Source organism: Dasypus novemcinctus, chromosome 27 (assembly GCF_030445035.2).
Source record: "Dasypus novemcinctus isolate mDasNov1 chromosome 27, mDasNov1.1.hap2, whole genome shotgun sequence".
Classification (NCBI taxonomy): Eukaryota; Metazoa; Chordata; class Mammalia; order Cingulata; family Dasypodidae; genus Dasypus; species Dasypus novemcinctus.
The window spans coordinates 27507087-27523810 of record NC_080699.1 but is presented as its reverse complement, the minus strand read 5'-3'; the positions used below and the strand labels follow the sequence as shown (position 1 = coordinate 27523810).

Here is a 16724-nt window from a genome sequence, read left to right as displayed (position 1 = left end):
ACAGACAACCGGGGTTGGGGGGGGAGGGGAGAGAAATAAATAAATAAATCTTAAAAAAAAAAAAAAAAAGAAGAAGCCACAAGTCTCTTTATAATCAGCTTTCACAAACAGATCAAAACACATACAAAAGACCAGAGGACAGTCCTTGGCCCCTCTGCCTCCCATCCCCAGTGCCTAGCATATGAAACAGATGCTGAAAAAATATTTTTCAATGACATAAGAGGTTTCCTTCAAAAAACTGGACTGACAAGACAATTCCCCATTCCTATAAAGGCTTAAGGCTATATAGAAATGCAATTTAGATCTCAAGCTTAGGGGAAAAGGGAGCTCTGTGATGGTTTGCCTTTCCATTATTATTCTCCACTGAGTTAGAAGAGTTAAAAGCCTAGGCTTTCCTGCGATCTCAGCAAGGCTTCGATGAGGTGTGAAGAAATCAAAGGGAAGAAACAACCTTTCTTACCTGCTAGAGGACAGGGGACCAGTTCTCCTTCCAGTCGTGCTTCAACATCACCACCGCTACAAGTGTCCCCGGAAATCTTCCGGTAGCTGTCATCCCCCAGCCCCAAAAGCAAAAGGTCAGAAACATCAAAGAACAGTCGTTCTCTATAGTTAACAGCAATACTGGAATATTTTTGCATCAATATCAAAAAGGGTACCATATCAACACTAAGGATCAATGATGGAGCAAATGGGATTTTTTCTTTGGGACTATGGAAAACATTCAAAAATTTACTGAGGTGAGGACTGAACAATTCTGTGATGAATGTGAGAGCCATTAAGTGTTCACTTTGGATAGAATGTACCAGGCATGGGACTATATAAGACAGTGAACCAGATGGTAGAGGATGGACTGTGGTTAACCATACAAATATGAGAGCATTCTCTCATGAACTATAACAAACGTACAACACTAATACGCAGTGTTAATAATAGAGAGTATATGGAAAAAAATATACCAAATTTAAGCTATGGACCATAGTTATGGGTAAATTTGATGTTCTTTCATAATCTGTAACAAATGTTCCACGATAATACAAGGCATTGGTGGAGGGGTGATGTATGGGAATTCTGCGCACGATACATGGTTTTGGATGCTTACAACTTCGCTAATAAGCAAATATAAATATAAATGTAAATAAATATAAATAATATAAACATAAATGAACAGTCATTCTCAATGGCATCCCAATGTGGAGCATATTTCTTGCCCATGGAAAGTAGATTCCATCTATTCATTTCCCTACAAAACTAGAAGGAGAATGTGTAGTCATTCTGAATCATTTCCATTTATAATTAGATTGGGCAGGACTGGACCATTTGGGGCACTGCCCTGGACAAGACTTTTAACACCCTCATCTTCAAGGAACTCCTCTGAAGATGTGCCTTGCTGAAGTTTATGACTTAAGATACTCCTGGATTTGCAAAGAAGCTTATAGACTTGCAGTTTCTTTTTCTGAACTGGTAGATGGTGCATTTGCAGACCTCAGAACTTAAAATGTGCCCAAGCTTCTTGGGACCTGCTAATTTGGAAATGTAGGTGCCAAACTAGGTTCTTTACACAGGGGGCCCTCTGTGCCCTCCCACCAGGTACAGCCCGCTTTCTGCCCCTGACCTGTGGTCACACAGTCTCCTTTGATACCTCCAGTGCCAGGTATTAAGGCTGCCTGTTCTCTGGTTCACAAAATCTGCCTCTTTGGAACAGGCTCTACCTTTTAGCTAGTTCCCTCTAGAGGAGGAGGAAGAAATGCCTCTTGAGCTTCAAAACCCAATTCTAAGATTTTAGGATGCCTTCAGCTCTGCAGGGAAAGCCAAAAGGCAGGAGAAGGCTACATGGGGAGATGCTGCAAGGTCAAGCTAGAGAAACACGGAGCAAATCTGGGATCAGAAGTCCCAGGCCCCAGGTTAAGTGAACTGTACCCCGTTCTTCCCACAGAAGCAGTGGCATAAGGGAAGGAAGCATAAAAGCCAAGGCAGAGATGAAGACTCATTCCTTCCCTTCTGTAATGGAGAATGTGCTATTGAAAGTAGAGCAAGGTACATGGAAGGCAAGAAACAGTGAAAAATGAGACTGACTCCCCAAAACTGTGAAAATCAGGCTTAATCCATACAGCCCTTCACACAGTCTAAGGCAATCACAAATTTATTAAGCAACCAGAAATAAATAGCCCATCAGAGGACAGTGCAGAAGCACAGGTAGACCCTGACTCTTTCACCAGCCCCCAGTCTTGTGGAAAAAGTCCTGAGCAAGAAAATCTGGAGGGAGTTCACCAGGGGCTCCTGCACAAGTTAAAAAGGCTCAGTGGGCGTCAGTGTCAAGAGGGGAGGTCCCGTCCAGCCTGCCCTCCCTCCCACTCGAAGGGTCTCTGCAAAAATAAAGGTCAACATATGGGAGCCCTCGCTTCAAAGATAAAGGGAAATACAAGCAAAAGGGGCTATTGGCAATGGTACTGTAATCAACGGGGTAGTTCTACACCGCCAATTACAACGGGGTCCAAACATGCGCCGGGCACATATTAAAAGTAAATTACGTGAAGCTTTAGTTCTCTAGAATGAGAACTTGAGGATTTTGGTGAAACGCACCCTCTTGTCCTCCTGTAAGTAGAGCCAACAGGACAAGGCACAGGAGGGGTGTAGGGCTTCCCAGAAAACTCAGGATCCGGAACACAAACCTCCAAGGCCAAGTCTTCACTCATCTTGAAGCCAAAGTCACTGAGAAGAAAACCGGCATCTGTTAAGACCATAGCCTTCCCTCCCACCGCTCAGGCACCGCAGCACCCAGGGCTGGGACTTTACTGCCCTGGCACCTCTGTTTAAAGTACGCTCACCTTTTTACTCTAAAATAAATACGTCTCCAAGGTAAATTCGATATCAGAACCACATCTGGGAAACCAGCCTCATATGCCATACGTAGACAAAAATGATACAACTCATTATGTCAAAAACAAGCTCTTGCATGTTAGCTAGAGGTCAATTTCCTACCCCAAGATTCTGGGCCTCCCCTCTCTTCATGAAAAAGGGATTAGCAAGTGTTAAAGAATCAGCAGCACCCAAGGAGACTAGCTCCTTTGACATAGCCAGAAGAATTAAAAAGGAAACAAATTTTCCTCTGTACTAAGGAATCAGTGCGATTTAAGAGCACGTCCACATACTCCCTGAAGTCACCTGGGTGCCTCATCCTGCACTTGGGACAGGCACGCTGGTTTGAGAACGTGCTCCATCTGGGCGGCACCTCTGGTGACCCTCAGAGCTCGACGGGCAGCACTCCGGAGGAGGACACTGGAAGCCTGGCTCTCACTCCGGTTCTCCCCTTACCTGCCTGTCCTCTCCAGACCTCACCTGACTCCTATCAAAAGCATGGCAGCTGGACTAGGGACCATCCAAGGCCCGCCCAGGCGGAGAAGCCTGGAATGCCAAAGGATTTTCCTCACTGCTCTGCTCTGCGGGAAAGGCCTCCTTTACTCCATTTCATTCAATTCCCTGACAATTTATTCCACACTTACTATATGAAAAGTGCTCAACAGTGACAGGGCAAAGTGGCTTGTATTACATCATAATCCACATTTAACAATTCGTACAGAATTGTTCAAGAGGGAGCAGTTTTATTTCTGTATCAAACAGGTCTCAGTCATTCAGTCAATTAATTTTTACTGAACATCTACATCCAATCTTTTTGGGGGATAGGAGGAGCATTCGCTTATTACTTATTTGCCTCCAGAAGCAAAGCAACCTTCTTAGGCAGCCTTTTTCGAACTCTAGGTCAGCACCTGGTGGACTGGGAAAGCAATCTGGAGGTCAAGGTTAGCTTCCTCCCCTGTCCTGCGAAGAAGAGACTATTGCAAAATGCATCATTTAAGAGTAAATGTGGTATCATGAAAAACTCTGGTTTCAGCTGTAAGTGTATCTATGTCTACACATATGTATAGGTACAGGGTCATGATGGAATATGTACTGCCTACTAGGGGTTGCAGCCGAAGTATTAAAGTCATACTTCTGGGCAATGTCGGGAAATGCAAAGATGTAAAATAAAATACCTCTGAAAGCAGGAGCAATGTGGGCTAATAGCTAGGCCTCCCGTGGGGGACTGAAAGGATTGTCAGAGTAACCTGACCTTCAAGTGTAGGGGTCACTCAGGCGCTGAACTCATGGATACACATTTTCTCCCCTGCTGTCCCATCTTCTGACCATCTCCCTCCTCCCTGTCACAGTCTAGGCCACTAAATATCCCCAAGAGCCAGGCAGTCGGGCTGGCTCCTTTCTGCAGCAGCTCTAACATAGAGGTCCAACAATAGACCAGCCAGAGCTCTCAGGTCAGAATTGCAAGTCAGGGGTGTCTGGAGAACAGAAGAAGGCAATGAGGCACTGAAGTGACTCAGTGGAAATGTCAAGCATCTCTGTAGTTATCTTGGAACCACATGGCTTTCAAAGTCAATGAATGCCTTGGTCAAAAGTCTTGCTACTACTTTCAGGATGGACTGGCAAATAAGCAGCCTCAGTACCATCTGCAAGCTTGTTAGAAATGGAAATCCCCAGAACTACTGTGTGGGAATTTGCACTTTAACAAGATCCCAAGTGATTCACGTGCACATGAAGGCACTGGTCTAGAACAGGAGTTGGCCAAATGGGGTTGGCTATGTTGGTACATAAAGTTGCATCGTATCACAGCTAAGCCCACTGGTTGATGGCTGTTTTCCTGCTACAGGGGGCAGAGATGAGAAGATGGGACAGAGAACACCAAGACCGTGTGGCCCACAATGCCTAAAATACAGACCTATGTGACCTCTTCCAGTTCCTTCCAGGGTTCTGGCTGTTGTCAAGAGAAATGCAGCTGCCCAAGGCAACATCTTGTTCCTTTGTGCCTCAGCGACACTGAATTATGAGTTACGTGGTTTAATTACTATGCTCTATGGACACCCCTGGTGAATCAACAACCCTACGTTCCAGCTGAACTCCAGGCCCTCGGGACTGTCCATGGGCTCTGAGATCCTACATACTCTACCCCCTGAGTCGTCTTCCTAAAGCTAAGCTCTGCTCTGATGGTCATTTCCTTTCAGAAGCCTTCGGGGAGCCCCTACTGCTTACGTACTCAGGTCCACACCTTGAGATCAGCTTTTAGGGTCTCTGCCCCTCCTGTATTCTACCTTTTCGGGCTCATGGCCACTCGCTGGCCTGCTTCATGCCCCCTAACGAGCCCCCACCTGCACTTCCCCTCCTCCACACCTGCTGCTCCATTTTCTTAGAAGGCATCTTCCCACGCACGTATCCACGTACTTCCTGAAGGCCCATCTCAAACAGTGCCTTCTTCAGAAAGTTCCTGATTCCCCAGCAGCAAGTCCCAGGCCTCCTCTTGCTTTCAATCATTGCAATAAACATACCCCTTCCTCTCCTGAGGCACTTGCCATGCTCCATCTCCTGGTACTATTACTTGGGCACAGGCTGCTGCTTCTCCTTGTAGATTCTCAGCCATGCCTTGGCTATTTCACTCAAGGATTCATGAATGGTGTGAAAATATCTACTCACATCCCCTCGTTTCAGATAATGGAAAAATGACCTCTGGTTCCTTTACTGGGCTCCCCACAGTCACCAATCCCAGAGCTATCTGCTCCTGAACAAATGACTGTGGCTTCCTGAGATCTTAACAGTCACACCGTGTTATGTGGCTGAAAGATAAAAAAAAGTGCCTTTTTTGGCACATGAAAGAGGCTTGATAAAAAAATGCATTTCCTTCTATTCCCTTCCATTCCTTGGGAAACCTGGTCTGTTGGGCCCATACTGCCGGCGGACTAAAGCTCAGCTCCATCCCCGGCCACTGAAAGAACAAACCATTCATAGTCCTCGCGGGTGCAGGAGCAGTTGGACACCACCACCGGCCTGTCAAAGTCTTCTCCGTTAAAGCAGGTGGCGTGGGGCGTCCTCCGTTTGAAAACCGTCTTGTGCCCCAACAAACACTCATTGCCCCGCTCATCAGAGGGCGACCAGAGCTTGTAGTCGTTCTCAGTGCAGGGAACGCCTAAGGACAAAGAAATGCAGCAAGGCGCATGGCAGGCAGCCCGTGCAGGGCCTCCTGTGCCACCTGCCCCTCCCTGTCCATCAGGGGCACAGACCCAATCTAACCAGACGTCACTCTGGCTGCACCCAACCTATCCGGGTCACTAGTCTGGGGACTGGGGAGCACAAGGGCAAAAGAAAAGGACATCTTCTGAAGCACAGCTGGAAAACTTGGGAAGAAGCAATCCATCTTTCAGCCCTGTCTAAACCTTCGCAATATTTTAGAAGATTCAGCTGTTCCCTTTAGAAACAGATAAATAACCAGGGGGATTTCTCTCCCAGGGATATACAGGGAAAAGCTGAATCCTTGACAGACGTATCTTTCAGGAGAACTGCTCCCTGCCTGCTTCCTAGGGCAGGGTGGCTCCATCTGGTAGGAGGCCAAAGGTGGCAGAAGTCACTTTCACTACTCAGAAAGAACAGGGTTTTTCCAGGGGGCAGGCTGAGAAATCCCAAGTCAGTCTGGGGAGACCATTCAATCAACACATGTTCACTCAAAGTTTAGGTAGAGTCGTTTCTTCAGGAATTCCAAAGTATACCTACGCCAAATTGGTACATTTTTATATATGCATCTCCAGTCCAATTAAATACTACTCCAAGCTGCTAAGAACATCAGTTCAAGTCCATTCAAAGCAGCAAACACCTATCACGCCCTTACTGACTATGGAGTATCAGGCTGTCTGGTGGGTAGAGTATCAACATGCACACAGTGCGTTCTTGGTTGTAAGGACCTTATTAGTCTCGTTGATGGAAGGTGACACACACATATATTTATAGCACGAGGCAGAGCAGGACAAGTGCATATGCCCCAGGCACAGAGAAGCGGGGGGTGACATCTGGCAGGGAACAGTTCTCCTGGCAGCTCCTGCACTGGATGCAAGTGGACATTGAACGGGTGGGAATGACAGTACATGGGACATCCCAGGCCACTGAAATACTGTCAGCCAAGGTGGATATAGGCAAGGCGTGTTTCCCTCCTCCCTGGTCACTGGTCCTGGGCCTAGCCTAGTAGACCTTGACACTCCTAGATGGCTTTGAGAGGATCCTGCACCCCGTGGCACATGGCCTTACACATGGGAAACACTCACTGATGGCTCATCTTGGAACTGCCCATGTGGAAGAATGTCTGACATTCATTCATTGAACGTCATACATCTAAACCTACTAAGTGCCAGGGACTGCACAAGGAAATGAGGATGCAAAGAAGAGAGCAGTGTTCTATTAACAAAAATGGCCTAAGTAAACCTTCATTTGCCACCCTGCATTTTGTGCTAAGTTTTTCTCTGTGCCGTCTTCCTGCTTGGATCACAAACTCTGCTGAGTACGTAATACTGAAGCTGGGGCCCTGCACCTAAGGGAAGGTCAACCAGGAGGCAGCAGCTTACCCAGGACATCCGTGGCATTGACCTGGAGGATGAGCCAGCTGTGGGCACTCTCTTTGTTTGAGCCGAAGATGGTGAAGACAGTGCTCTTCTCCCCAGGTTCCGTGAGGAGCCCGTACACAAACACCGGCTTCTCGGAGAAGGTGAACATCTTCCAGGTCTCCCCTTCGTTGGTGCTGTATCTGTGCCAAGGCGAGGAAGAGAGTCTTTGCCGCTACAGTCTCTAGGGCAAGGCTTTGGTTTCTAGAGAACATTCACCAGTGAAGGGAACCAGGCCTTCTTAGAGAAATGGCCCGTCCTGGGCTAACACAGGCCAGGTTTAGGATTGTGCAAGGAAGTGCTCAGACACTAAGGCAGTCATCTCGAAAGGGCACAGGAGCCAGCCTGCTGGGCTCCGACTGGCCAGATTTAGGAAAATCTGAACATAAAAAAGAAAAATGATTGTAACAGATTTTCACTAAAATAGGGCATGCATGTGTCTCTAATGATACTAAAAGAAAAAAAAAGGGGGGAGAGGGAAACATTTTTTAAGTTAGAATACCACCTCGTAAAGATAGAAAAAAATGACAAAATGAGAAAAATCACTGTTTTATAAGCGCCACTGTAACGACTGAACCAGACAAGGATCATCACTGGAAGCCCATGCATGGAAGATTTTGGGAGACCACAATGTTCACATGGTTCAAAGCTATCAACCCACAGACTAATTATTCATTACAAAGAGGAGAGTGTATTTTATACTGGAAAGGTCTGAGAATCACAACAGTAACCAATTTTGCATCACCAATAGTGGGAAGACCTAATATCATGTACCTCTTGAATAAACCATTGAGAATCCCACATTTTAAACAATTGGTCAAATCCAGAATGTGAGGCACTCTACATGACCACTGGTCTGAAGTCTTTGAAAAAGTCAAGGTCGTAAAAAAAAAAAAAAAAAGAAAAGGGCAGAGGGATCATTATGGATTTAAAGAGACGAAAGAGGTGTAGCAATCGAATGCAATGAATGGGTAAACCAAACCTGAATCCTGGACTGGGGGATGGGAGAGCAGTATAAATAATATGGGACAATTGAGAAAATATAAATATAGTCGATAAGTAATATCAGTGAGTTCATGTTAATTTTTTTAGGTGTGTTAATGGCATTGTGTCTATGTAGGAAAATGCCCTTATTCACAGGGTTATGTGTTTATATATTTAACTGTAAAGAGGCATGATGTCTGCAACTTTCTTTCAAATGATACAACCAAAAAAAAAGGTTAGATTTGATTAAAGGTAAAGAAAATTGCAAAATGCTTACAATTGACTCTAGGTGAAGGTTACATGAGAAACCTTCTATAAACTCTTCCAGTTTTTCTTTGGTCTTAACAACTAAAAAGTAAAGAAGTGGAGGAACAAAAATACCCAGCATTTGCACGTCCTGAAGTCTTCAAAGCAGACCGTTATCAGAACAAGAAAGCAAGCCCTTAAAAAATAAGTAACACTGTAGAAACTGTACTAATTTTAAATTGCCTTTGTGATTAAAAAGAATAATAATAAGAAAAGCTACCCAACACTTGGCTTCATCACCCAGTGAGCTGCTGAGGTACTCAGCATGAAAAAACCATTCAATTCAAGTTTTCTTTAGGATCACAGAGCTATCAGGTGTCTCTTAAATCCTAATTATAAATAAAACTCCCTTTTCTTTCTCCTCTCCCATGTTTCTGAGATTTGTTTTACTCTCTAAGGATTCTAATACTTGAAATAAATCTTTTCACAACATCACTCAATCCAAATACTTCCTCTCACATTGAGATTACTAAAATCAATACTTCTGCAAGAAGTAGATGCATTAAAGCAAGTTAGTGAGGTTACTAGGCAACATAATGAATGGCAACGGGAGGCTAAGTAATCTCCTCTACAGATCTTTAAAAAAAGAAGAGAAATTCTCATCCGGCTGATATGCTTTTGGTTTCAACTAGTTTTGAAGCAGACTGGGGCTAAATTAACTCATTCAATCTCTTCTTTGTACTAGATAATGTGCTAAAGACTGAGACCCTCTTTTAAAGCAAACTGCTCCAGCAGATTTTGCCTATTACCCAGACATGAATATAGCCATTAGTTTGCTCTGTGATAATTCTGAAAGTCCATCCAAGTGCACACTGCCTAGTTAAAACTACTTAAGAGCTTCCCAAACCCAAGATAATCTCAAGAAATGAATCATCCAGCTTCTTGAGAGGGTCTCAGAGGACTCTGACTGTAAAATATTAATGAGAAGAACATGCAGGTGCATGGTCAAGCACGGCCTTGTAGCTGAGAATAAACTGCTCATTTAGGAAACAGTGCTTTTTCAGAATTTCGGAGAAAGTGCAGTCACATTACCAACAGCAGCTATTAAGGGAACATCTATTCTGGATAAATATTCTAACCCCTCAAGGAGAACTTGTGTTAGTGAAGTGAAAGTGAAGAGAACATTGCAAGCAAACAAATTGAGTTGTCTTGGCATTTCTAATAGAAACATGTAGTTCCTTAGACCTTAGGTAAGGAAAATTCAAATGTTCAGATAGAAAAAGTTCCATAATCCCTAAACCCAAACCTCTCAAGGGAATGGGAAAGTCACAAAATAGAACCTCAGATACATTTATTAGTGGACAAGGATGTAGATACCCAACTCGAAACACTAATGTGTGACAAAAAAAGAAAAAACACTAATCTGTGACTGCAGAACAAGATCTTTGATGAGCTTAGATTTTTAAAGTATGTGTTCAAGATGCGAGGAGAGTCATAATATCAAGGGCACAAAATAAAAGAGCAGCAGTAAGTAATCTAAGAATAGTGTCCTGCAACTCAAATTCAAAAAAAGCCAAAGATTATGCTTCAATTTATCAAAATAATTGGTAGATGAGTAAAATGATGGGTTGGTTAGTAAATTCTATAAAGGATTAGAAAGGAAGAGGATAATGGCTCTAATGGTCAATGGTATAAATAGAAAGAGAAGACAGGAAAAAAGGCAGAACTACTCAATTTCTATTTTGCTTTCATCTTTATCAAGGAGAATGATCTTCAAACTGAACAAGGTAGAAAGAAAGAGGGAAGTTAAAGGAAAATGAGTACAGAAAAAAATATATTCTAGGAAAATAAAAGACTTAAAAATATGATTTCAGAGGCATTTGAACAATCTCTAAAAGGTTCATGTAGAAGAGAGACCAAAAAAGGGAATAATTGTTCTATTTCCCTAAAGAGGACAAGGTGGGTTTGAGAATGGTTTATTAAACAGTTGATTTGAGAACACTTAGGAGAGAAGGTCAAGACTGGGAACTAGCAAAGTTTCATATACGTCACAACAAACTCATCTCATTTCCTTTTCTCATGGAAATTATTGATTTAAAGAAGAAGTAAGGATGTAGAACATTCTTTTTGTCAATAAAATTTTTGTGGATCATGCAGTTTTGATAATATTTACTGCTGATGGAACAAACAAATCCCAAATGTGCTGCTATATGGTTTGATCTCAACTCAAAATTAGACCACCTATTTGTGGATGCCCTGGATAACAATATGGAAGATGATACTACTAAACTTGCCACAGATATAAAGCTAATTTACAAATAATACAGCCAGTACTGAAAAACAGGATTCCAAATGCTTTCATTACACCAAAACAATGGGCAAAATTAAGAATAAAAGTAAAATTTTATATTAGTTTCAAAAAACCTCGCTGCTCAAATGTAGGATGGGGAACATCTGGTTTTTTATAGAAGCATCCATAAAAAAGCATTCTCTGGGTTTTTAGCTAAATTGAACTTAGCCTACTGATATATATTACAACATGGATAAATCTCAAAATTATGATGCTGTATAAAAGAAGCCAAACACAAAAGTACCAGTGGCATGATTCCACATACATGAAATTCTAGAATAAATAAAACTAGCCTATGATGAGAAAATAAAATCAGACCTGTGGTTGCGTCTAGTTTACTTGGGGGCATGGGGGGAGTAGCACTGGCTGGGAAGGGGCACAAGGTACTTTCTGGGGTGATGGAATCTCTACAGCTTGGCATGTATCCTTCAGAACAGATTAAATGGCCTGTTTTAAGACCTGAGCATCTCATGGCAGGCAAATCACATCACAATTCTAAACAATTGTAGGAGGCCCCAGTCAGAGGTGGCTGCCAAAAAATGTAAATGCAACCATAGGTTTTTATTCATGGCAACAGAGTACCCAACTTCACAGAGGTAATCACCCCAATGTCCTCTACATCGTTCAGACCACTTGGTCAGATCCAGGCTCTGCACCGTAAGGCGCTGACATCATGGGACTTATTTAAAGAAGAACCTAGATGCTGGCGATTCTGGAACCCCTGGGATGGAAGGAAAGGAACTGGGGGTGTGTACCGAGGAATGGGAGGTGTGCAGGAGACATGGAAGGAATCCTCAGCCCTCCCAAAGGCCTCCATGTGAAAAAGGGCTTCTCTGTTTTGTCTGTCTCCAGAGAAGAGAACGAAGCCCACTGAACAGAAGCTAGAGTGAGGAGAATTTGGCCCCTCTCTTACCTGAGAACTTTCTTTCACAAATGAATGAATGAATCAAAGAATGAATGAACGAAAAGGCTATCCCAAAGCGAAAAGGAGCTTCTTTTGATCTGGCAAATCCCCCAGCACTGGAACTGTTCAAGCAAAGACTGAAAGGCCAACTATCCCAGTTGGCACAGAGGAAATTCTTACCAGGGGTGGTGGAAGTCTGCGCTGGATGAGGTAAAGACCAGATTCCTACTGGACCTGCTCCTCAGAACATCCCACAGCCACGTTTCTATGCATTGGTATAATCATCTTCCCCAGCCACCCCAGGTCTAGTCAAAAGGCCAGTCCTGCAAATTTATTCTCAGCCCCATCCCAGCCTCGTCTCTCACCCAGGCTAGCTATTCTCCTACAGAATTCCCTCTCTCCAATTTTGCTCCACTTAGATTCACCCCCCCATCTTGCCACAGCCATCTTTCTATGATGCCAATCTCGTCATTTTATTCTATTTTAAAAACACTCCACGGTTCTCTCTCACTTAGAAAGCCAAGTTCAATCTCTTTAGTGCGACACGTAAGGACTTCTAGAGCCTGGGCATGCCTGCTACTTACTTCAAGCCTCATTTATCACCCTCCCCCCGCCCCCACCTTACAACTTGTGTTCTAGGAACACGGAAGAGCTGTACATTTGGTACTGACTCATGATGTCCCCTGTGCTCAAGCTCTTTCTAACCCTGAATGTCACTCCAACCTTGATCTTTAACCTCCTTGATCTCTGCTCAGGCTTTGTCTCCTCCCAGAAGCCTTTGCCTGCCTCCCAGTTTGCACGGCCTGGCCCTCACCCTGGGGTCCCGCAGCACCTGTGCTTGCCTCTATCGCGTGTCCTTTTATATTTAAAGGACCTTTTTCTTCTAGTAGGACAGCCAGTCCTCAGGAACAAGAAGGGTCTTACTCACTTTTCTGTCCCCAGCTCTGGTACCTCTCATGACACATGCGAGAGGCTTAAAAATTCTTATTGAATGGACTACAAGTATATAATGAACTACGTTATATTTTCTTTTCTACTGTGTCTCTTGGTTTCTTAACAGTTAACATGTTATATACCTGAAAGGCCAGAAAAAACCACATGGGGGGTCAAGAATGAAGTGGGGAGGTGCTCTCTGCGAGCGCTCCAGTAAAGTTTTACTGCAAACGTTAAGCACGGCCATCAAATGAATGGCCTCACCGCTGCCTACCACACTTCCAGCACTGCGGGGCTTGCCTCCAGAACACAGGTCCAGAAAAGGCAGCTGTTCTGCAGGGTCTCTTCAGGAGAACCAGAGGAAACCCTATGAAATCTGAACTAACCCTAGAGGAAAGACGCTTTGGAGCAAGTCCAAAGTACTATTAGTAACTCCCCATAACACCATTATGCTGACAGGCCCAATTGCCAAGAAGTGGAAATTGATCTCGTCTTTCAAGATCACACCGACAAACTCGTGATTGGGTCCTTTTTTGGTCAGAGTGCACAAACACAAGAACCCCATCTCTGAAGAGACTGATTATACACAAGAAAAAGAACCTGCTCCCTGCACCCCCCCGAGCAGGTGCAGTTACAGCGTGCTGAAAGAACAAATGAATGAACCCCAGCATGGGTTCTTATTTACTCCTTTCAGATTGGTAGACACAACGAAACAAAGTGTTCCACTGCTTGCTCTCAATTCCAATTAACAATAAAAAAGGTAACAGTCTCAGTGCAGAATCAAGGCAGAAGCTGAAACAAATACTTATCAAAGCTCAGTAATCTGTGTTAATCAGTGACAGAAAGATGCAAATATTTAAAAGAACCCCCCCAAAAACAAAACTAAAAAAACACAAACCCTCTTACTTTTCTGTGATGTTCCAATCTCTTCCTCCCTCTAAACCTCGTTAGAGCTCCTGATGTTACTCTACTTGACATTCTCCCTAAGGACAGGTGAGCATCCAGCCAGAAAGCTTTCTTTGGACACAAGCCCTTCACCACTCTCCACCCCCACCTCTCTCTCCAGCTGGCTCAGACACATCAGAGACACACTGGCCAAGGGCACCTCCTGAACGATGCCTCGTTCACCTCTGCATCCTCAGGATCCAGCACATCTGGTTCGCAGAGGTTCAACAGATGCCAGTGTAACTGATGGGAAAGGATTCCTAACAGAATTGTGCACTAGTTCCAGCTTGGGCCCTAACTAATGACAAGTTGCATTGTTTCTTCCTGTGAGAACTGAGCAAAGTGGACCAAGTCGTTGCCGATGCCTCTTTGGGGCACCCATTCGTGTTGTGCATTGTGTTGTGTGTGTCATTTACACGGAAAGCAAGGGGAGTGCTTCCCACCAGACCTCTGCAGCTGCCAGTGCCAAATCAGGGGACGAATACGCAATATCAAAAGATTAAGTATGTGCAGCCTGCTTATCGATCGATCAAGTATTTACCACGTGCCTGCTACCCCAGGTAGAAAAGAAATACTTGCCTACAGAGACCTTACTAATGATTTGAGGAATTCAGGCATATAATGAAAAGGTAACTAAGAAAAGGAGTCAGTGTACGATCAATGCCAGATGAGGGGAACAGTCAATAAATGCCATGAGACCAAGGAGCGAGACCGCTGCAGTTGGGCAGGCCAGACTGAAAAGGAATCTAAAGTCCTACGCAACAGGAATCCAGTTTCACCAGCAGCAGCCTCCACATATGCGTGCACGGGTAGCACTGTACATTGCAACTGTGGTTTGAGGAGACGAACTAACTGAACTTCAGTACCATTTCCTGCTTCTCTTTGGATGAAGCTGATAGCAAACAGTGGCAGGCCAAAAGCAAGCCGCAGGAGAAGCCGAAAACCTCTGTGAGCAACACGCTGCCTGAATGCCAGGCAGTTACAGATTTAGGCCAAGTTCCGACTTGCATTTGGGACACATGCACCTGTCAACGGGTGGCCTGCACATCCTTGCTCATTTGCAAATGTAAATGTAAATACACATTTACTAGAACCAGACACACAGCTCCGAATGACCCATCCAAACAGAACAGTGCTGTAGGTCTGTAATCCCCAAAGTCTACAGCTCCAGAGTTATTTTTAAATGCCTGTGGAGGGCAGCGTGATTTTCTGGCAGCAGTTTTCTTTTCCCGATCATGTTTTGCTCCAGCTCGTACAGCAATGACGCCGTGTTCCCTGAGCACATATGTACCGACAGATGGTGTAAGAGGGCTAGAGTCACGCTAACTACTTCAAAGAAGCTGGTGTGGGATGTAAATGTAACCTGTGAAAAGTTAAACAAGGGAAATCAGGAAGTGACTCTAAAACCTGAACATAGTACAGAGAATGAGATGTATTCTCAGGGAGCCAAACTACGCCTCCTATGTATGTTTCCCATATAGCCCTGTTCCAAAACATTAGAACTGCTTATACATCTCTCTTACCACTACAGGGTAGAAGCATTAAGGGAAAGGGACATGCTGTTTCTCTTTAGATATATAGTACCTGACATACAGGAGTGCTTGCTAAATGTGTGCAATGATAAATAATGAGTTAATGGATAAATCCAGAACTGTGCAGATGTGAGCAGCACTAAGGTTTGTGACTGTCCTTGTCTGAGTAAATACCACTCCAAATATGGACACAGAATGTTCCATTCAAACAGGCCACTTCTGACTCTTGGCTCTAAAGAGGCTGCCCAGTGCCACTCAGAACAGAGACCAGCCAGGTAGGAGGCCAAGCCAAAGTACACTGCTTCTCTCTGCTTCTCTGAGGCCAGGCTGTTGAGCACATGTCAAATGAACCACAGGGGAAAAGCCAGCTGCTAGCATATCCTCTTCCAAATCACCCACTCCTCCCTCGCTGCTGGGCTTGTTTCTAAAAGGAGCAAAGGAAGGGAATGCTTTTCTCCTAGCGTGAAACAAGATGATTACAGCAGCCCTCTCCACCTCCTTCGGTAATCCATCCAGTGGGTTCAGCTCAGAAGCAGGGAGAGGTGAGGGCCATTCTGCTGTGACGTACATTGAACAAAAAGCAACCAGGGGATTGACGAAATTCAGACTTAAGGAGGTAGAGGTTACATACTCCTGACATTTTTGCTTAGCAGAGCAATACAGTGCAAAAGGTACTAAACGTTACGCAGACACCTGAGCGCTAGACTGCCTCTGTCACTAACACATGGGCCACCTTGGGCAAGTTTCCTTCCCCTGGCTGACCCTTAATTTTCTCATCTATAATATGAAGCAGTTAACCCCAAATGTTCCTTCCAGCTCTTACTCTCTGTTAGACCCCCTAAAACACAACATATCACAGAAAAAGTCAATTGGAAATCCAATGTCAAATTTCTTTAACTTGATGATTACACTACATGTGGTTACATAAATGAATAATATCCTTCTTCGTAGGAAGTATACATTAAGGGTTAAATGGTAGAGGAGCATGATGCATGCAACCTTCTCACAAAAGTTTAGAAGATAGATGATAGATGGATATAGATAGATAGATAGACAGACAGACATAGATGACAGAGATGATACATGGATGATGACGGATAGACAGAAAGATAGAAAGGAAGACACAGAGAGATAAAGACTGATAAATGTAGAAAAATGTTTAAAAAAAGTTTATAAATCTGGATATTTGGATGGGGGTATACTGGAGTTCCTATATTATTTTTATATTATGTTTACAACTTTCCTGTAAGTTTAAAATTATTTAAAAATAAAACTTTTTAAAAAAAATCAATTGGATACCAAGTTACAGTTATTCTGGTGACTCCATGTATAAACCTTTATAAATGTCAGTCACACTTGGACAA

At 43.9% G+C, this 16724-nt stretch overlaps 1 protein-coding gene across 2 annotated transcripts in view; it reads right to left on the bottom strand.

The window, feature by feature from the left end:
- SORL1 (sortilin related receptor 1) overlaps positions 1 to 16724 on the bottom strand; it is a 155839-nt gene that overhangs the window by 75324 nt on the left and 63791 nt on the right. For both annotated transcript variants that reach the window (XM_058289316.1, XM_023589115.3), the window contains exons 13-16: positions 7431 to 7609; positions 5821 to 6007; positions 2581 to 2709; positions 461 to 546 (exon numbers count right to left, since the gene is read on the bottom strand). In XM_058289316.1, the coding sequence (XP_058145299.1) occupies positions 461 to 546; positions 2581 to 2709; positions 5821 to 6007; positions 7431 to 7609 (581 nt within the window). The remainder of the gene's footprint in view (positions 1 to 460; positions 547 to 2580; positions 2710 to 5820; positions 6008 to 7430; positions 7610 to 16724) is intronic.